The sequence below is a fragment of the Bos taurus genome, chromosome 25 (genome assembly GCF_002263795.3).
Source record: "Bos taurus isolate L1 Dominette 01449 registration number 42190680 breed Hereford chromosome 25, ARS-UCD2.0, whole genome shotgun sequence".
NCBI classification, from domain to species: Eukaryota; Metazoa; Chordata; class Mammalia; order Artiodactyla; family Bovidae; genus Bos; species Bos taurus.
Window position 1 is genome coordinate 26402982 of NC_037352.1, and position 20989 is coordinate 26423970.

A 20989-nucleotide genomic window follows, 5' to 3' on the forward strand; every position below is an offset into this window, starting at 1 on the left:
TGGGTTCTCTTGGAGCACAGCTAGACACCCAAGCTTCTCTACCTAGGCATCTTTTTGCTTCCTCAGCAGAGACCAGGCAGGCCTGGCACCTACAGATCTACCTGTGCAGGAGGGCTGGTATACCTTGCAGCCTGTACCTGTGTGCCCAGATTAATTGTATCTGGATCCTTCCCCCAAATAAGGGCTCATTAACGGTCGTTGGGGAGGGTGAGAAGGGGGCACCCCTTCCTTGATGCTCCAAAGAACCCAAATCAGAAGCCCAGGGAGGTGGCTCCAGTTCCTAAGGCCCACTGCACCATCTTCCTCTCAGATCTGACGCCCCCATCTGACAAGGGATGGGTGCACAGCGCCATGCGCAGGTGCATAGTTTGACCAGCAGGTGGCGCCGGATAAAGCCTCCCAAGTGCAGGAGGTGGGGAAGCTGGGATGGATACACCCACAGACGGAGGGTTAAGACTCCAGAACGCCCTGGCCAAACTGGGCTCCTGGAGGAAATGGTAGTGAGAAGAGATGGCGCAGAAGCCACCCAGCCACCCCAAGAGGTACAGGCTTCATCCTCTCGCCTGTGGCATCATCTCCCCCCACGGGCACCTAGGTGAGCTGACTGTTGAAGGGATAGTCTGGCTGCTGAGAGGGACTTTAGGTCCACCTTCCCATCAGCCTGACTTTGGGTTAGTCTTCTCCCTGTCTTAAGTTTCCTCTCCATTTCAAGATGAGGGTGGCCTGTAGTAACCATCAAGATTTCAGAGGATCTCTTCCCCACCACCATTAAGCTCCCTTGTGATAACAGACTGAAGGTAACAGAAGAGGGTTTTAAATGCCCAGAAGTGTCGGTTTTATTTGTCAGTGCAGTACAGAGCTAAGGCACAACCTGGTTGTTTCCAAGAGTTAGGGGGGCAGCAGTGGAGATGGGAAGCAAGCCCTCTTGGACGCTGGGTCCCCCGGTGGGCTTCTTGGCTGGGGGCTGGGCCTCAGCCCCGAGCCCCAGCAAACCCAAGGCTGTGTTGAAGAGGTTGATGGGCGTGGAACCATCGGTGATGAGGGTGGATTTTAGGCCCAGGCTCTGCAGCAATTTTACCTAGAAGGAGCAAGAGGCGGGTGAAAATGCAGTCAGAACCTAGTCCCTTCTCTCGTCCCTTCGGCCGCCTGTCTGGGAGGGGGGCTACCCTGTTCTCGGCCCTCACACGGCAGCTGCTGCCCAAGCCATCCTCAGGACTATTCAGTGACAAGTGAAGACCATTAAGAGGAGCCTGAAGGTTTCATCCTCTCCCAGGCCTCAAGAACCTTGAAGCTCTGGCTGCTGCCTCCGGGAGCTCTGCACTCCCCGCCCTTCACCTGCCAGGTGGCAGCCATCCAGACCTTTCTGTTCCTTAAACACACCTTGGAGCCTCTACTGGAAGCCCTCATCGACTGTGCAGAACTTGAGTATCCCCTCTTCAGAGGGGCGCCCCCTTACCCAGCTAACCTGCAGCCTCTCCTCCCCCTTCTCCGTATTGCCCTGTTTGACTTCTTTTGAAGCAACTTGTCATGGATTGACATCCCATCAGTTTACCGCCCTCCCAGGAGCTCACTGAATCCAGTGCAGTGCCTGATATGACCCCATGCTGGAATGACATGGATCAGAACACGGGATACATGGAGAGTCCAAGCCACCACCTCCTCTTGTCTCTCTGTCCCCGACATCTCTCTAGAAGTATTTGCCTCCCTGGCTCTGTCTTCCTGGTTCCAACATGGTCCCAGGACACACATCCACACGCACAGACATCCACACACGCCCACACCTGAACTCTCTCCCCCACTCTCACCTGCATCTCCGGCCCTGCCACAGCCATGTCTCTGATGGTGCTGGGCCCCAGGGCCTCTGTCATCTGCTTGAACTTCTTCACCTCCACCTCAGCCAGCTGCTGGGCCTTGCTCACTTCCAGCTCCAGCTGGGCCCGGGCATAGAGCAGCTCCAGCTCTCGTACTTTCTTTACTCGCTCAAGTTCGGCTTCCTGGAAAGGGAAAACCCAGCATTCTTTTGATTGGGTGGCCCCTAGATGTATCTAGCAAGTCACCTAGCCAGATATCCTGAGAGACCTCGGATGGAAAGGATGGAATAGGAAACTTATCAGTTAGGGGTGAACCCTGGCTATGCCAATTTTAACTAGTGACCCCTGTGTATGTTCAGTCGCAAAGTGGTGTCTGACTCTTTGTGATGCCATGGACTGCAGCATGCCAGGCTTCCCTGTCCTTCACTATCTCCCGGAGCTTGCTCCAATTCATGTCCACTCAGCCTCTGCTGCCCTCTTCTTTTGACCCCTGGGAACTCCTTAATCCAAGACTCAGTTCCCTCTGTAAAATGGAGAGAATTCCTACCCATAATGGAATTTCAAGATCTTGCCTGTAAAAACAACATACCTAGCACAAAGCTGGCCAGTATGGGAATGCCTGTCTGTAGGATGGGTAATTATTATCCTTACCTTCAAAGCAGGTATTAGGTGAATGGAAACAGGGCAAAGGACTCCACAAACCCCAACACACTTGAATGGGGCTTTCTGTTAGGGTGCTTGGTGTCCCTCGTGGCTTCAGAGACCGGGCCTCTTCCAGACCCCAAGGCCACACCCTTTCACAGGCATCTCCCCCACGCACCGTCTCAATGGCCAAAGCCTCTGCCTTGAGCTTGGCCTGGAGCACAGCGCCTTCTCCCTCGATGCGCGCTGCCTCAGCTCGGGACTCGGCCTCCGCCTTGGCGGTCCCGGTGCTCTCCACCGCGGTGCTGAGGGTGGCGCAGAGAAGTCAGGGAGGCCCCTGAGGAAGCCCAGCCCCGCCCTCCTCTACCCTTGACTTGTGCTATTGCAGCATGAGTGAACACACACGCACACATACACACACACACACACACTCCCCCCATCAGCTGCTCTTCCAAGACCCTCTGCCATCTTTTCTGCCAGTTCTCCACCCCACCTCAGAGCCTCCAGCTCCAGGAGTTCTCTGCGAGCTTTCTCAGCTTCCGATTGGTCTAAGATCTTCTGCCTCTCAAGCCTGCCGCGGGCTTCTTGTTCTAGTCTCTGAGCCTCGTGCCTGGGTGGGAGACGGGACAGGTAAGACGCTGGGAGTGGGGCCAGAATAGGAACTCCAAGGGCCGGGAGCACTGGCCGAGGAGAGGCCCTCGACATGCAAATGAAAACGCAGCATGGATATTACGTAAACCAGGGGTGGTTCTAGGTGCAGTGCACATGGCCATGACCCTGCATTCACACGACTCACCTTCCAGTGGGGGAAAAAACAAGTGAACCAAGATTTCAGACAGTGACAAGCTCTTTGAGAAATGGTTGCTACAATAACATGACTGGGCAAAGAGGGCGCTGCTTCAGCTGGGGTAGAGAGGTAGAAAAGGGCTCTCCAAGGAGGTGAACTCTGGAGGCCAGAGGAGGAACCTGCCCTCAAGTGCAGAAGAACAACTCCGGGCAGAGGGAGCAGCCAGTGCAGAAGGCCTTCAATGCACAGCCGAGTTCCCACCTTGAGGAGCAGAAAGGAGCTATGGGCCTGGAGCACATGAGCCCTGGGAGAAGGCAGGAAGGCGAGGTGGGGGAAGCAGGGCTGGACCCCAGAGTGCCTGGAAGGCTGCGGAAATGAATCTGGGTTCCAGCGCCAGCAAGGTGAGAAGCCACAGAAGCAGAGGTAGCATCTATTCCACTTTCAGTGGCCCAGGCTCTCTGCTGGTAAGGGGACAGCAGGCTGACCACCGGGGGTGCTGTGTCACTGGGGTCCTGGCAGTGGGCAAGAGGCGGGGACCTGTGAGAGGCGGGGCCCACAGTGGGCATCGTGGTCAGCCAGGCCCCTAGGCCTCACTCACTTGGCAGCTGCCTCCTGGGAGTTGGTGGTGATCTCAATGGCCAGCTGGACGCTGCGCTGCAGGGCGTCCCGGGTCCTTTGGTCCACGGGCTCCACCGACTGCACATCCACACTGCTGACCACCAGCCCGTTCTGGGGAAAGACGGCCCGGTCCCGGGGCTGGGGCAGGGCCATGGTGTCAGGCCCCTTGGTTTCCTGGGTCTCAAAGCCAAAGACAGCAGTGCGAATGATGCGGGCCGAGTTCTTATGGAAGTCATCAAAGGTGACGGAGGCCACGGCCCCCCGCACCCGAGATGCGATGGCCTTGCAGGCGTCACCCACGAAGTCGGGCACTGAGAAAAGCTTGGCCGTCTCTTGGGGGTCCTTCCGGTCACTCAGCTCGAAGTGCCTGTGAGCAAAGACAACTTTCTCGTCTTCAAAAATGGACATTGACACCCACCTTCTGTGGTTTAGGCAGGGTCTCATGACAGAGAATGCTAATTAGCATCTGCTATGTATCAGGTCAAGTCCTAAGAAACTTACACATTCCCATTTCATTCACTCAAACCACCCTATTTGGTGAGAATTTTTATTTTTTAGACAAGGAAACTGAGGTCCAGAGAGGTTAAGTGACAGACTCTAAGTCATACAGCAGGTCCTCCCAAGCCAGAAAGTTGAACCCAGGTGGTATGGTTCCCGGGACCAGGCCCCCTCGGTTTGTCAGGTTGCAGTGGCTCCAAAGATGCCAGTGTCCAGCTAGCTGCTCTTGTCATGTCCCAGGCACTCAGCCAAGAGGTGAGGAGGGTGTGCTTGGGAGTTGTCAAGCACTGCTTCTGGGTCCGACTTTTCTCTCCCCTCTCATCACTGCCATTTGAGCTTTAACTACAGATGGGTCACTGTTCTAGTTCTCATAGCATCCTGTCCACAGGCCCATGAGACTGATGGTGACGCTGTTATTTTACAGCCTGGGAATGTGTGGAAAGCACCCAGTGCTTGCCCGGCCCGTGGCTAGCAAGTGGTATACCTGCTGGCCTCAGAGCACTTGCTCTCGACCACCTGATCATCCCAGCACACACATAGACACACACACACAGTCTTTTTAAAACCTTGTTTGGCTGAATTCCCAATGGGAGTTTAGCTGGTGAGTGTCTTCCACACACGTCCCTCCAAATCCTGCTCCAGGAGAGCCCACATCTTCCCTGTCATTCCCCTCCGGAATCAGACTGCATTTGCATGAACCCCTGGGTTTGCCCCTTGACCACAGCATGGAGCTGGGTGCTCCGCCCTGATTGTGGGCTCAGCACTTGAGGAGGCATCTCTCCTCCTCACGGTGCCCCCCCTGGGGCCCCTTACCAGTTGTAGGCAAGCTGCAGCTGGAGCCTGGCATGGTCTGCTGTCTCGATGGTGATGACGTCGGTGAAGAAGTCGGGCCCCAGCAGCAGGCAGAGCGTGCGGCGGGCGTGGGGACGCTTGGGCCGCCCGGCCGAGAGGGACAACACTGTAAACTGCTCTTCGGGACCCAGCAACACGAGCTCTGGCCCGAAGACCACGCTGCAGAGAGAGCCGGGGGTCAGAGGCCTGGAGAGACCCTCCCGCCACAGCCCCCTGATGGCACAGCCACCCAGGCCACTGCTCACCGGGCTTTCTTCTCCCGGTAGTCATACACCTGCACTGCAGCATTGTGCGGCACGCGGTAGCTGACCACGCGGGTCTTATTCCGGGGAGTGGAGAGCTTAGGGGTCTTGGATGTCTCCTTCTCACCCCTGTCGGCCAGAGGATCCTGCCCCTTGTTCAGCAGCTCCTCCACCCCTGGAGGCAGCTCCTTCTCCCACAGGACTTCGTCCTGGGTCAGCATGTAGGTGCTCCCAATCACAGCTCGCACCTGGAAGATAAGGAGGGATGTCACCAGCGAGGGGAAAATGGAAAGAGACCCACCTGGCAGCCCTAAAGCGGAAGTGATCCAGGAGGCAGGGCAGCATCCTGGTTAAAGGTGGCCTCCAGAAGGAGGCTGCGTTCAAGTTCACACTCTGTGAGCTTGGTCATCTTGGGCAGCTATCTGCCCCCACTGCCCCCACCACCCTGTGTCTCTCAGCTCCTTATCTGCAAAATGGAGGATAGGGGTGAGGAATGAATGATATCTTGCATGTCTAGTGCCAAGAATTTGGTATATGGTTATGTTCCAATATTGTTCTTGAATTTTCCTTCATAGGGCAGCTTGGAGGGCACCCCAGGGACAGATGCAACCCTAGGAAATAGTTCACACACTAACATTTCCTGGGATTCTGAACTCTACTTGTAGGTTAGAGTCCTAAAAGAGGCTGGAGATGTGGTCCTCAGTCAAACCAAGATCAAGGTTTAGGTGACAAAGAGGGATTCCACCAGGAAAAGGGTATGTGAAAAGGGTATGATCCTATGCATCCCAGTCAGACCTTTATGCCGGAGGCCAGATCTAGATGCCTTGGGGGTTGAGTCCCCATCTTCAAATCTGGTTCATCTTCTTGCTCAGGAATGCTAACATTTAAAATTAACTAAGACAGGGGCTTCCCTGGCGACTCAGTGGTAACGAATCCACCTGCCATGCAGGAGATGTGGGTTCGAGCCCTGGGTTGGGACGATCCCCTGCTCCAGTATTCTTGCCTGGGAAATCCCATGGCCAGAGGAGCCATGGTGGGCGACAGTCCATGGAGTCGCAAGAGTCGGACATGACTGAACGACTCAACCACCATTTAAGGCAAAGGGAAGGCAAGAACTCCAGAAAACGCCCTGGTCTTTTGCAGCCAGCTGGCTCAGATGCTGCCAGCAACGCTGTGGAGCTCTTCTGTCACCTCCACTGCCCACTGCCCCATCTGCATCATCCCCTCGCCCAGACCAGCCGCCACCACACCCACCTGGCAGTGACAGTGCCCACCCCTCCACAGTTACCCTTCCGGTCTTGACATCCTGCACGTAGATGCCCTCGTTCTCATCCAGTGGGATGGCCTGACGCTCTTCCACCACCTCCACCTTGGCGGGCGGCACATACTCCAGGGGTCCACGGATGAGCCAGTGGTCACCAGCCTGGTGGGAGACCTTCTCCTTGCCCTCCCCCTCCTCCAGGGGCTGCAGGGCCCTCAGCAGCAGCCCCTGCTGCTCCGACAGCACGTATACATTCTGGATGCCTCGTTCCAGCTTCTCCCCGGGCTGGAGGAAGAAAGACTGCTCTCCCTGGTAGGGAGAAGTGGAGTCAGGAGCCGTCGCCTCCCAGGACTGTGGAGCCCTCTGATGGTACCTCCCTCAGCCCTGGGTGATCGTGGACTTCTGTTGAGGACAGAAGCCCCTGCACCCCCCCACCAAAGTCCCTTCCCCACCTCATCATACAGCAAATCATTTATTTAGACTGAGACCCTTCACAAATCCCTGTAGATGTGATCAAACCTGCCCTGGAAAGATTCTGTGAAGTGTCAAGGTCTGGGTTCTCACAAGCTCAATAGTTAAGAATTAACCTATTATTGCTTTATTTCTCCCACATTTTATTCCCTTAGGGTGGTGTAGTACAGAGTTTCCCATCTCTGACCTTTGGACCAAATCTGGCCTGCTGACTATTTTTTAATATAACATAATACAATATAACCCACCTATTATAAAACATGTGCCCATGTGCTAAGTCGCTTCAGTCATGGCTGACTCTGCAACTGTATGGACTGTAGCCTGCCAGGCTCCTCTGTCCATGGAATTCTCTAGGCAAGAATATTGGAGTGGGCTGCCATGCCCTTTTCCACGGGATCTTCCCGGCCCAGGGACTGAAACCATTTCTCCTACATCTCCTGCACTGGCAGGTGGCTTCTTTACCACTAGCGCCACCTGGGAAGCCCATATTACAAAATACACCTATTTAAAGTATACAATTCAGTTGCTTTGGAATATCCCGAGTTGCCCAACAACACTACTCCCTAATCCCAGATCATCATCATCCTGAAAAGAAACCCCATATCCAGTAGTAGTTACCGCCCATCCCCGCCCCAACAACTGTATGTGGATTTACCTACTCTGGACATTTCATGTAAATGGAGTCATACAATCAGTGGTCTTTTTATGCCTGGCTTCTATTGCCTAGCATAATGCTTTCAAGTTTCTCCATGTTGTAAGACATATTAGAACCTCATTTTTGATTTTTACCTTTTTGAATTCTCTCAAGAACATGAGTGTCCGCCACCCCAGAAAGACTATCTTATCCTTTTGATTGACATGCCATTGAATGGATATGCCATATTTTTCAGTTATTCATCAACTGATGGATATTTGTTTCTATTCTTTCTGCCTCCTGTTTTTGCAAATAAAATGTTACAGGAACACAGCAGTACTGGTTCACTTATAAGATGTCTACACCACACAATATTGTAAAGCAATTATCCTCTGATTTAAAAAAAAAAAAAAAAAAGGCAATCTACACTGCTCTCATGGCACAACAGCAGAACTAAGCACAACAGAGACCATACACCTCACAAAGCCCCACATATCTATGACTGTCGTAGGAGAGGCCTGCCCAGCTCTGGTAGTCCCACATATAGTTCACAGAAGGGATGAGGTAGAGGATGGGGAGAAGGGCAAACCAAGAGATTTGTCTGATGCAGGATGACAAAGCTTCCAGAAGAGAGAGATGTGAAATATGAGAGTTTCTGGGTCTGTATTCACGGAGGTCAGGGAGGCGCTCCCAGGAGAGACTGTGGGTAACCTGAGGTCAGGGATTGCCAGAAAGATCAGTGACACTGTATTCTCAAGAGAGAGAGACAAGTGTGCACAGACGGAGCCGAAACCAGCTTGATGTTTCTAGAACACGTACCTGGGGTGGGAGGAGGGAAGGGACAAGGGTACGGGGCCTCAGGCCATTCCCCTCTGGGTGAGGGGCAGGCACTTACCTTGAACACAAGCTTTTGCCCCAGCTGGTTCTTGCCGTCTGGTCCGACCGGGTCGAGAATCACACAGTAGTTGTGGGGGCCCAAGGTGGTGACGGACACAACCCCCATCACCTCCTCATAGACATCTGGCACGTGGGCCTCCGTGTCCTGCACGGTCACCAGCCACTCCTCCCCAGTGCGGCGGGTCACCCCTCTCACGTCTCGGAAGTTCTGCCGAGCTCGAAGGTGCAGGGCTGTCTGGAGAGCAAGATGTCAAGGGGCAGGGGGGTTTCAGTAAACCCACCTCCAACTAACTTCCTTGGGGGATCTGGGAACCCCACTGGTCACTAAATGCTCCAGGTCTGAGTCCCAGTGTCTACCAACCCAGGAGGGTTTCTTAAACCCTTTCCAGTGACCCAGGACACTCCTCAGGTGATCTTATTTTCTGCCACAGTTCTCTGCCCCTCCGAGAATCTCCCACCCAGGGCCCCCCAGAGCACAGACCTTTTCCGTAAGGATCACAGCATCCACCACATCCAGAACCTCCTCAAACACTGCTGGGAGATAGGCACCCACGGAGCGGACCAGCCATTCTTCTCCTGGGCCGGGGAGGAGAGGCAAAGGTCAAAAGTCACCCAGCCTGCTCCCCAACTGCCCCTTCCCGCAGCCTAGATAAAGGGTACCTGCAGGGCTTCACACACCACTTTGAGATCATTGCCCCCAGGCTCAAGAGCCTGACAGAAGTCCTTCTTTTCCTTTTTTGAGGCCAGAGGAAAAGCAACCCCTACCTCAGAGAGATTAAAAAAAAAAAAAAAAAAGGTCTTCCAAGCATCCAAGTTGTTGCTATGCCAGTACCCTGTAGGCCTTCTCTAAGCTCCAGAGACTAGCTTTTTTCTTCTTCCCCTAAAATGGGCAGAAGGGCTTCCCTGGTGGCTCAGAGAGTAAAGAATCCACCTGCAATGCAGGAGACCCAGGTTCCATCCCTGGGTCGGGAAGGTCCCCTGGAGAAGGGAATGGCTACCCACTCCTGTGTTCTCACCTGGAGAATTCCATGGACAGAGGAGCCTGGTGGGCTACAGTCCAAGGGGTCACAAAGAGTTGGGCATGACTGGGCGACTGACACAAAGTGGGCAGAACTGCGGCATTACAGCTTAGAGGTCGTTCAGCCTACTAGAGAAGCAAGAGTGCTGGGCACAAGTTCCAGCCTGGCTCTTTCTGGCCATAAACCCAGGCTTCAGTTTTGTCATTTGGAAAATGGGAGCTGTGGTGCCTCAGGGTTACAGGAAGACCTAAGGGAACTGCGGTCAGTAAAACTTTTGAACCACACCTGGCTCCTTAAGCCTAGCCTTTGTTAAGACCTTGTTTTGTTTAATACAACAGGTCTGTCAAACAATTGCTAGTTGCATATAAACATAGGAAGTACCAATGGTTCAAGAGGTAAAGAATCTGCCTGCAGTGCAGGAGACCTGGGTTCAATCCCTGGGTCGGGAAGATCCCCTAGAGGAGGAAATGGCAACCCACTCCAGGATTCTTGCCTGGAACAATCCCATGGACTGAGGCGCCTGTCGGGCTACAGTCCCTGGGGTCGCAAAGAGTCAGGACTGAGCATACACAGGCACAGCAACAATATAAACACCTGCTTTGTTGGTCTAGAGACAGACCCAGCTCACGACAGAGTCAGAGGAAGGGAAAGCCATGTCAACAGGATCCGGGTCTGGTTAGTGGGGGAAGCAGCATGAGGCAGCCCCCAACAGCTGACAAGAGATACCAGGGAAGCACTTCCTCCAGGCTACAGGTGGCCAGCCCCCAACCTCCCCCACTTACCCCCCCAGTCAAGGCTCAGCCCGCCCTACCCCTGTGAACACTTCAAGACTCCACCTGTCACCCGCTCCTTGCCATCCCTGTCTAAGCATTCCTTGCGAGCCCTCAGCCTCAGGGCCTGGTTCTGCTTGATGACTGTGGCCTGAATGATCTCGATGACTTCCACCTCCTTCTGGGGGATATATGTGCCTGGGAAGGGAAGATGGGGGAGGTAGGGTTTGAAGGTCAGAAGATATCAAGGCCCTAATGAGAAGGCAGGAAGCCTCTGACCCCAAACCCGGCCGGATAGAAAAACACTCACCAGGCCCTTCAAATAGCCACTCATCCCCTGCTACCACCTTCTGTCCGTTCTTATCCTCAAAATCCAGTAGCGCCTTAAGATGGAGGGCGGTGTTGGGTAGAACCACCTGCAGTGGGGTGATGTCCTAACAGGGGAAGCAGGGGGGAGTCATGGGGTATTCAGAGCTGTGACCCCTTGAGGCCAACTGAGATCCTCAAGGTCAGAGTCCACAGCATCAATCTCTCCACATCCCCAAAGATGACCCCAAGTGGAATGTACAAGATAGGGGTGGTCCCAGAGCCATCTGGCCTGAAGAGCTGAGACGGGGTTGACAGAGCTAAGAGTTAAGATGGAGTTGATGCCACGGCTGAGGACCAAGGAAGTACTTTCCTCTGCAGAAGTGCTCAGATCCTGTTTAGAACTAGAAATCCAGGTGGGAGATTGGGTAGAGGGCTTGCTGGGCATTGTGGGAGAAACATCAGGGAAGCTGAGTAGGTGAATATCTCACAGCCCAGTGTGCACTGGGGCGCTCAGGAAAGAGGAGGTGGGAAGGTCTACACCGCTCTGACGGGCATATCTGAAGTGTGAGGCTTTGTTTTCAAGGTTGCCTCATGGTCACCAGACCCAGTGCAGAAGAGAAGCAGCAGCATTGTTTGGTAGAGGGGACTCCTGAGGGAAGTGAAGGTCAAGAAATGTCGCAGAAATGAAGGTGTCCTCACTCTCAGACCCAGGGCCGGAGGGCAACACGGACGAGGGCCCAGCTGGTACTTCAGGCCTGCAATGCCTTCCCGTGGAGCGACCACAGGCACCTGGGCCTCAGCTGGTCCACCACAGCTGATCTGGCCCACTGGCGGCCGAGACTGTCTGAGGGAATGAAATGCTTACTCTCGGCACAAGTCACTGAGTGCCAGACTGGCCAGGAGCTTCGGGCAGGCTCTGGAGCCTGGAAGGTTAGGTGGCGAGATAGGCCGACAGCTTTCAAAGGTCTGACATGGGCATGTGAAGAGGAAGAGGGTATTTGGGGAAGGTGAGGGAGGGGGCATCCAGTCAATTCTGTCCCAGTGAGAACCAGCAAATGTCCCCTACCATCCCCACCCCCTCCCACCACCCCAATTTGTTTTCCCTCCAGAAAGCAGTGCTGAGCCCTAGGTCAAGGTGGCAGGACACAAGAGAGTGGGTATAGGGAAGGTGAGCCGGGTACCTTCTCTAGCACCTCCCCTGGGAACAGGGGGAAGGGATCCTGGGCCAGCCGGATCTCCAGGTCCGCGTGGCGGAGCCGCACTTGTCCTGTGACATCAAACAGCACAGTGCCCTGGGCATCCCGGGCCACCGGGTTGGCCACCATGCAGTAGTGCCGTGGGGGGACCGTCAGCATGCGCACGGGAGCGAACAGGATCCTGTTGGAGGGCGAGAAGCAGTGTGAGGACTCAGACCCCTGTCCCTAGTCCCGAAGGAGGCAGCGAAAGGGAGAGACAGCTTCCTGTGACCCGAACCAATGCCAGTCTTGCTCAGGAACGGGAAGGAGGAGATGGGTCATCATGCCAGCCAGACTCCCAGGCCCTCCTTGGCCCCAGATGTCCCCACGGCCCAGTGCTGGCCACCCACCTCTCATTGTCCTGCCGGATGTAAGTCTTTGGCCCGACCTCCACGCGGGACACATTGCTGTTCTGGTCTAGCACGTGGATGTAGTGGTATGGCGGGATGCGGATGATGGACTCTTCCATCGACATGGTGACTCCTGAGCCCAGGGCAGCAGAGTGACACAGAGGTGGGCAGAAGACAAAAGGTGAGTTCGGGGGGCTTGGGATGAGGCTGACGTAAAGACTGCCTGGGGTGATAGGGGAAAGGGTCCTTGTTCCTTCAGCTCAGGCTATTCCATCCTTTACCAACCCCCACTCACTTCTTTCTTTCTTCCCACCCAGGGCAGCCCATCCAGACCTCATCTCTATTGAGAGATGCTTGATGTAGTTAACCACAGAAGCCCACAGTTTTCTGCCAACTCTTTTCCCTCATTCCCACCAACTTTACCTCCCTCAAGCTTCCTACACAGCGCAGCTTGTGGGATCTTAATTCCCCCACCAGAGATAGAACCTGGGTTCACGACAGTGAAAGCACCAAGTCCTAACCACTGGACCACCAGGGAACTCCCCTGGAGGCGGCTTCAGATCAGAACTTTCCCGATGTTCAACCCCCAATGTGGAGGAGGCAGAAATGCACCGAGCTGGGAAAGGTGGTCAGCCTCTGGCGGAGCTGTGGGGGTTCCCCGCCCCAGTACGGTGCAGAGGGCAGAGGCTCTGAGGAGCTCCCTGGATCCTCCAGGGGGCAGGCTCCTTTATTTCAGGGGATCCTGAGGGCCCCAGCTGTATGCAAACATTAGCCCACATCCTGAGAATATTTGCATGGTAGGCAATCCTGATGAACTGTTCAGATATAGGCCACCCCTCGAGGAAGGGATCCCTGATGGAACTGATGCCGGATTAGCAACACCAAAGTGTCTAGTCCTTTCCCACTTCTCTCTGGTCTGCTGCCACCCATGACTCCCTGCCATCACGGGTAGGGGTGGGTGGGAAGGAGAAAGGGAGTAAATGAATACTCCATCCACCCCCACCCTACCTGCTTCTGAATCCTGGGTGGTTACATCCAGTGCTCAGCCTGTTCAGGAATGTCACACCGCCTACCTAAACCCCAGTCCTGCCTCCCTCCAGCATGCCTTGAACTTTGGCCATGTCCCCTGGAATCACACAAAAGGAATCAAATTTACTAGGGAATTCAAAGCCTTGCCCTCTGAGACTTTGGTCCAACTTAAAATATTTTTGGCCACACTGTGCAGCATGCAAGATCTTAGTTCCCTGACCAAGGATCAAACTTGCGCCCCTTGCACTGGAAGGGAGGAGTCTTAACTACTGGACCACCAGGGAAGTCCCAGTCCAAAAGTGTTGAAGCCACCACCAAAAAAGGAGTGGAACCCATCTACTCCACCATTCATCTAGCTTTCAACCTGGGTGAGAAAGAAATGGGAAGTGAGAAAGAGGAAGGGAAAGTGGCTTGACACAGGAAACAGAGGCAGGAGCCACAAAATTATGGGATGAAGGTGAGGCCCAAGGGTTTTACTTGATCCACACAATCTGAAAAATTTCTTCTGTTTAGAAAATTGTAAGTTTTTATAAATTCCCGATTCCTGCTTCTCTTGACGAATGAGCCAGGCCCTACATTCCCACGTGACAAACTGCTGAGCGCCAAGTAGCTGCTGAGCTCTTTAGATGGGTCACAAGCTTTCCTGCTTAACCACAACCCCCACCACTCCCCGTTGTCTTACACCTGTGCCAGTGCACCCACATCACCTGTGTGGTTCCTGTTTAAAACCTCCCAGGACTTGCCTGGTGATCCAGTGGTAAAGAATTCGCCTGCCAATTCGGAGCACATGGATTCAATCCCTGGTCAGGGAAGATCCCACATGCTGTGGAGCAACTGAGCCACAGCTGAGCCGGTGCGCAGCAGTTACTGAAGCCTGTGTGCCTAGAGCCTGTGCTCCACAACAATGAGTAGCCCCCGCTCACCACAACTAGAGGAAGCCCAGGTGCAGCAGTGAAGACCCAGCGCAGCCAAAAAAATTCCAACTCAGCATCATCTGACAGAACTTTCTATAATAATGGAAATAATCAGTGTGGTCTTTGGACTGACTGCATGTGGCTACCAAACTCTTGAAATGTGGCAGTGTGACTGAGAAACTCAAGTTTTTTTTAAGAAGTGGATTTATTTAGAGAGAAACACTCCACAGACAGAATATGGGTCATCTCAGAAGGTGAGAGTGTCCTAAAGTTTTAATTAATCACATGTGGCTAGTTGATCCCCATATTAGACCGACAGTGTAGTTCTAAGTGACTGAGTCCTAGGTAGGGAGGATGAGTCGTTCAAGGCCACACAAGTCGTTGGCACCATTAGATTCTCATCCTGATGGAATACCTGGTCCTGTGTCTCTCCAGTGGCACGCAGTGCAGTGCTAGGGGCACGGATTCAGCCAGACTGCTAGGGGTCACTTACAATTCTGATCTGCCACTCTCTTGCCTGGTGAAGTGAAAGTCGCTCAGTCGTGTCCTACTCTTTGTGACCCCATGGTCTATACAGTCCATGGGATTCTCCAGGCTGCAATACTGGAGTGGGGAGTAGTTCTCTTCAGGGTATCTTCCCAACCCAGGGATCAAACCCAGGTCCCCTGCATTGCAGGCAGATTCTTTACCAGCTGAGCCACCAGGGAAGCCCAATGTTCTAATGTCTTACCTCATTTTCAAAGGTTACAGTTTTCATCTGTTTTCTTGGTACACTTTCTGTATCCTGAGGGCTATGATTCTCTGCTCCTTTTTCTTGCAACTTTGTATGGGATTTGATCTTGATACTTTTCTGTTGCCCTTTTGTCAGGTTGATTACCCTTAACTTTCCTAACATCAGAGCTCCCTCTTCTGTTGATTTCAGGTAGTGTGTGAAAAACCCAGTGTGGGCTTTCTGCTCTCCCCATTCTTACCCTGGCCTTTGCTTTCCTTCTTCTCTACTGCCCATCCTGCTCAGCTGTGCTTCCATTCCCTGGGAGAGGGCCCCACAAAAGCATCCCCCCTCCCCTGGCTAGGACTGCCTGGATCTTGGTTCTAAGTCTCACTATGAATGGGTGATCTTAGACAAGTCCCTTGCCCTCCCTATTCCCGTGTCCTGGACTTTGAACTCGGGATGGATAGGGCATCAGCCCAAGTCTATGAGAATGGAGTTTATTATGAAGCACTTGGAATAGAGCCTGGCTCTGAGAAGCACTGTGTGTGGCTTGCAGCTGAGGCCCAGCCTCCCTATCCAGTTGGAGGATGTGACCTAGAACTATGGTGGCCCCTTATCCCACCCAGCATATCCGCTTTAAACATGTTTACTGATCAGGAAGGTGACAGGTTTGTGCGTCACCCAAGCTGTGGGCCTAGAATAGCCAAGGGGCATCTGACAGCCTAGGGAAGCCTCTTCCTGGTTCTCTGCACAGTGGAAGCCTGGCCAGAAAGCCAGATGGGGGAGAAGGGAGGGCTAGGGCTGCAAGCGGAGGGGAGCGCAGGGCTCTGGGAGGCCCCACAAGACTTGAATTCTAGAAGGCCACACAAGGCTGGGAAGCAGGCTCTGGGAACAGCCTCCAAAGGCTCCTTTGGACGATCCCTCACGCCCTGCAGCTGAAGCCTCTCCGCCATCTGTCACCCCAGTTGGGCCCAGTTGGGGGGCCGAGAGCCTCGCCCAGCTCAGTGACTCAGCTGAGAATCATCCTTGAAGCTAATCAGGCTGGGTTCCTGTCTTGTTTCAAGGCCAAGCCCTTGTTAACTACTCTTGTTTCAGTACCGGGACTCTGTCTCACCTCCCTGGTCAACCACCTCCTCAGCCCCAAAGCTGTGCCTTCCACCTAAGATCACCTGCTAAGTTCACCCAAGTACAGGCTTTGAGGACTTCCCTGGCAGTCCAGTGCTTAAGCCTCTGTGCTCCCAGTGCAGGGAGCACGGGTGGATCCCTGGTTGGGGAACTAAGATCCTGCATGCTGCACAGTGCCACCAATGCACACACTAAAAAACTCCACCCCCTACAAAACAGACTTTGCCTTTTCCATCTTGCCATCCCCGAAGTAGACGTGAGCCTCAGAGGGTCTCTCAGGGATCCAGGGAAACCACCTGACTAGGGCAGCATGTTTGTGTATCAAATACAGGCTTTTGTGGTTTGCCAGATGACGTGTACAGTTAGAGCATTTTACTTTCAATATACCAGGGCCCTCAGAAGACAATTTTATGTTGAACTTTAGAAAGTCCTGCCCAAGCCCCGAGTTTGGTCCCAGCTCCCTAAATTCACTGAAACTTCCTTTCAGTGTCTGCTTCCGATATCTGTGCCCTAGGCTGTTCTCTGGGTACATGTCCAGACTGGCCTGATCACACTGACCCTCATGTCTCATGAGGCTCCTGCCAGAACCAGTCACTTTCACCCAAAGTCTCAGAGACCAGTCTCCCCCAGCTGCATCCCACAGACAAAGGAGGGAGGGGCAAGTGTTGCACTAGCAGAACACGAAACAGCCTGTGAGAAGAAACTGGCTTTATCCTCCAGTTAAGAGGTAATTTCTTGACCCCTTTTGGCTCAAGAGTAAACATGCTATAGCAAAATTAAATAAATGAGTCATCACAGGTCCAATTTTCAGGGTCAGTTGTGAATGGCCATGAATCTTAAATAGCAGATGCCTGGTCGACCAGCCACATGAGGTATGGGGCTGCAGCGAACAGGAGCAACAGCATCACCTGGAAGCTTGTTAATAACGTGGCATCTCGGGTTCTCCTGACCTGTTGCTGAATCAGTCAGCTCTTGAACTAGATCCCCAATGATTTGGGCATAAAGTATGGAGCAGCTCTGCTCTGTAATAGCCTCTCAACCCTGCCTGACTGTACATTAGAATCACCTGGATATTAAAACCACCCATCTCTGGAGATCAATTTAACTGGTCAGGGGTGGGGTCCAAATATTGCTATATATAAAAGCTCTTCCATTGACTGTAATATACAGAAAGGACTGAGGTCTGTCTCTGCTAATAGGATCTTGGGCCACTTGCTAGCCTCTGAGCCTTACTCTCCTAGACTGAAGTGGGAATAAAACTGACTGCTTCCTGGGGTTAAAGACTGGGTTATGTCTAATGGACGAAGGGTGGCTAGGAGGAGGAAGATAAATCCAGATGGCAAACTGTTCCTCAAATACAGAAAGCTTCATGTATTTTCCCAGCCCCTCACCCCCAGGTCCAAGTAGCCCCCCAGCCAGCGCTCAAGTCCCCTGGTCCCAAGCCATGGGCAGGCCTGAGGTTGGAGGAAAGGGTGCAGACAGCCTTGGTACCCACTGCCCCCACCTCTATCAAGTTTTGTTTGTAGTGGATTTGTTGTTTAGTTGCTATGTCGTGCCCAACTCTTGCCTGCAAGATGCCTCTGTCCATGAGATTTTCCTGGCAAGAATATGGAGCGGGTAGCCATTTCCTTCTCCAAGGCATCTTCCAGACCCAGGTATCAAACCTGCATCTCCTGCTTTGAAGGTAGATTCTTTACCACGGAGCCACCACGGAAGCCCTCTATTAAGCGTAGGTTTAGGAAAAAACACAGAAAACTCAAGCAAAAACAGAACTCATCTTTGCAGCTTCCCTTCACTGATTTTAAACATTCTAGTCTTTGTTTAGATAATTCAAGAATCGCATTACTCAGGGACTGCAGAGAGGTTGTTTTTACCAAACAGCTTCCCTATTTAGGGAGATTATTTCCTGTTTTAGGGGACTAGAGTGGAAATTCTTGAGGATTTCTCTCACATAAGCCACTTCTTTAGTAGCAGCAAAGTTTTTAGGAAATTTTTCTTCCGAGGAAAATCTTCTGAGCTCCGGCCCTGCTGGGCCACTTTTGGGGAGCAGCAGCTTGTTCTGGGGACAGAACAGCTCTGCCAGCTCAGGCTGATGCTGATCCTGTTTCTATCCTGCCTCCCAGATGTGGGCTTCCCTGGTGGCTCAGGGGTAAGGAATCCGCCTGCAATGCTGGAGACCTGGGTTCCATCCCTGGGTCGGGATGATCCCCTGGAGAAGGAAATGGCAATCCACTCCAGTATTCCTGCCTGGGAAATCCTGTGGACAGAGGAGCCTGGTGGGCTAGTGTCCATCGAATTGCAGAGTCAGATACAACTCAGCAACTAAAGAACAACTCCCAGATGTTAACAATTAATGCCAGTCATTGACAGCAAAGATCAGCTAGATTGGAAGTGAGCCAGGAACCAGGCTTCAGAACCCCTGGTCCAGATCAACATTTGCTAAAATCGCCCAATCATAGGACTCAGCTGGTCATCTTGATGCCTAGGCCTCACCCCATACCCACGGACTAAGGATTCCAGGAAATCCCATGGACAGAGAAGCCTGGCTACAGTCCAAGGGGTCGAAGAGTTGGACACAACTGAGTGACCAACTCTTTCACAAGGTTTCCAGGAGCGAGGTTCTGGAATTTCTATCTGTGGGAAGTGCCTCTCACTTCCCCCTGTAACAGCTCCTACTCATTAATAACTTAATTTGGGCCTGGTATTGTGGTAAATGCTTTTAATTAACTCATTTAATCCTCCTAAGAACCTAGAAGTTAAAGAATTTGCTCAGAATCATACAGTGATCAAGAGATGGTGGCTCAGACGGTAAAGCATCTGTCTGCAATGCAGGAGACCTGTGTTCGATCCCTGGGTCAGGAAGATTCCCCTAGAGAAGGAAATGGCAACTCACTCCAGTGCTCTTGCCTGGAAAATTCTACAGATGGAGAAGCCTGGTAGGCTACAGTCCACGGGATCATAACGAGTCAGACATGATTGAGCAACTTCACACACACAAAAAAAAGAAGTTAAAGAATTTGCTCAGAATCATACAGTGATCAAGGGATGGAGCCAGAATTCCACCCCAGGTACTGTGTCTGCAGAGCCGCCAAACCAGGAAGTAGTGTGGGTTCTCAAGCAGAAATGTCAGTAGATTCTAGAGTCAGGACTTCAGGACCCAGGTGGGGCTGGGTACTCTTTAGGAGATAGTGCCAGTGCGGTTCAAAGGTATTCTCTGCAACCTAGGAAGGCAGCACCCAACAAGGAGGCCCGAGTAGCCATTCAAGGCGGCTGCCCTACGTGCTCATGGCTTTAGAGAGCTGATCTGCCCAGAAAGCCTCGCCCCCAGGGCAGGTTGGGTGTCCTGTGTGCCAAGGGTGGCGACAGGCAGAAGCTTCTGGGAGTCAGTTGGCACCCTAGTGACTGCCAGCCCTTCTCCTCATAAAATCTGGGGGGCCCACCCGGATATGGAGCAGAGAAAAGAGGGCACAACCTACTTCTACTACTACTCCCCCCCCCAACCCTCTGTGCTTCTAAGATCCCCAGAATTACAGGCCAGTGGGTCCAAAATAGAGCTTCCTCTTTTCAGTTTGGTCACCCCGTCCCCGACCCCGTCAAAAACAAAAACCAAACAGAGCCTTGCTCAGCAAACTCTGTGTCTTCTGGAAATCAAGACTTCCTTAAGATTACTCTGCCAATGATTTCTCAAATGATCCGTAAGGCCCACAGCTGGCACAGCCCTGAGCAGGGCAGAGGGGAAAACCTCGACGTCTGCAGAGCTGGGGAATGTCAACGGAGGAAAAAAGATTACATTCTAAGAGCTCAAGGGGACAGGCAAGATAAATCTGGCAGGGACCAATCTCACTCGAGGAGGGAGTCTAAATGGATCCCTTAGGTTTCCTCTGCCCCTACTGCCGATGGGGGAGCTGGAGGTCAGAAAGGCCTGAGATTTCGGGTCTGGGGGTATCGGCAAGGTGACAAGTTCATCTACCTTTACATCAGAAGCCAGAAAAAGAAAAAAAACAACCAAGGAAAGCAAACCCTCCCAAGGCTAAGCCGCCATCCATCTTCCCCTAGTTCTGGTTCAGGGACCACTTGCCCCAGCTGAAGCCCCAAGAAGGCACAACAGAGCTGGAGGGGGACTTGAGGGCCACAAGGTCCCACTCACTGGTTTGGGGATTTGGGGCCTTTATGAAGTACTTACATCCAGAAGTGTGGCTTGGCTGCAACAGACTCCTCAGTTCGGGGAAACTCCAGCACCCAGCCCAGGGGATCACTTCCCGACAGGGCAGGCTCAGGGGTGGGGCTCGGGATTTAAAGGGCCCTCGCAGCTGGTTCTCATTTCTTTTTTTTTCTCCACCTCTAGGCGGCTTCTGACTTCCCAGGTGATTCAGTGGTAAAGAAACTTGCCTACCAAGTCAGGAGATGTGGGTTTGATCCCTGCCTGGGTCAGGAAGATCCCCTGGAGAAGGAAATGGCACCCACTCCAGTATTCTTGCCTGGGAAATCTCATGGACAAAGGAGGCTGTCCATGGGGCTGCAGTCCGTGGGGTCGCAAAAGAGTCAGACACGACTGAACAACTAGTGAAGAACAAGGTGGCTCCTACTACAGCTGAAGGCACTGGGCTCATTCAGCGGCAGGGAATGCCCGCCCCACAGCCAGCTGGCAGCTGGGACGCACACTGGGAAGGGTCCAAGGCCCGAGGCAGGGGGCAGGTGCTGACTGAGTTCACTTCTACCCCATCTGCCTTCAATTGCCCAATCGGGGTGAGTACAGTCCTGCTTCTCCACAAGGGTTTTGGCTTCAGCTGCAGCCTCTCCTCTAAGAGAAGGT

The 20989-nt window shown here is 53.1% G+C and overlaps 1 protein-coding gene and 1 non-coding gene across 2 annotated transcripts; both read right to left on the bottom strand.

Moving 5' to 3' along the window:
• Nucleotides 1-811: 811 nt before the first annotated feature.
• MVP (major vault protein) lies at nucleotides 812-20392 on the bottom strand. The gene is given in 15 exon segments (NM_001035317.2): nucleotides 812-1078; nucleotides 1806-1994; nucleotides 2632-2758; nucleotides 2947-3063; nucleotides 3839-4225; nucleotides 5170-5367; nucleotides 5454-5698; nucleotides 6739-7020; nucleotides 8712-8948; nucleotides 9195-9289; nucleotides 10569-10700; nucleotides 10813-10936; nucleotides 11993-12188; nucleotides 12397-12529; nucleotides 20360-20392. Coding segments are annotated over 14 exon segments (2673 nt in total). The 5' UTR covers nucleotides 12522-12529; nucleotides 20360-20392; the 3' UTR covers nucleotides 812-859.
• MIR2325C (microRNA mir-2325c) lies at nucleotides 20164-20229 on the bottom strand. Its single transcript, NR_031240.1, has one exon. It is a non-coding gene; the product is annotated as a microRNA mir-2325c (primary transcript).
• Nucleotides 20393-20989: the final 597 nt, after the last annotated feature.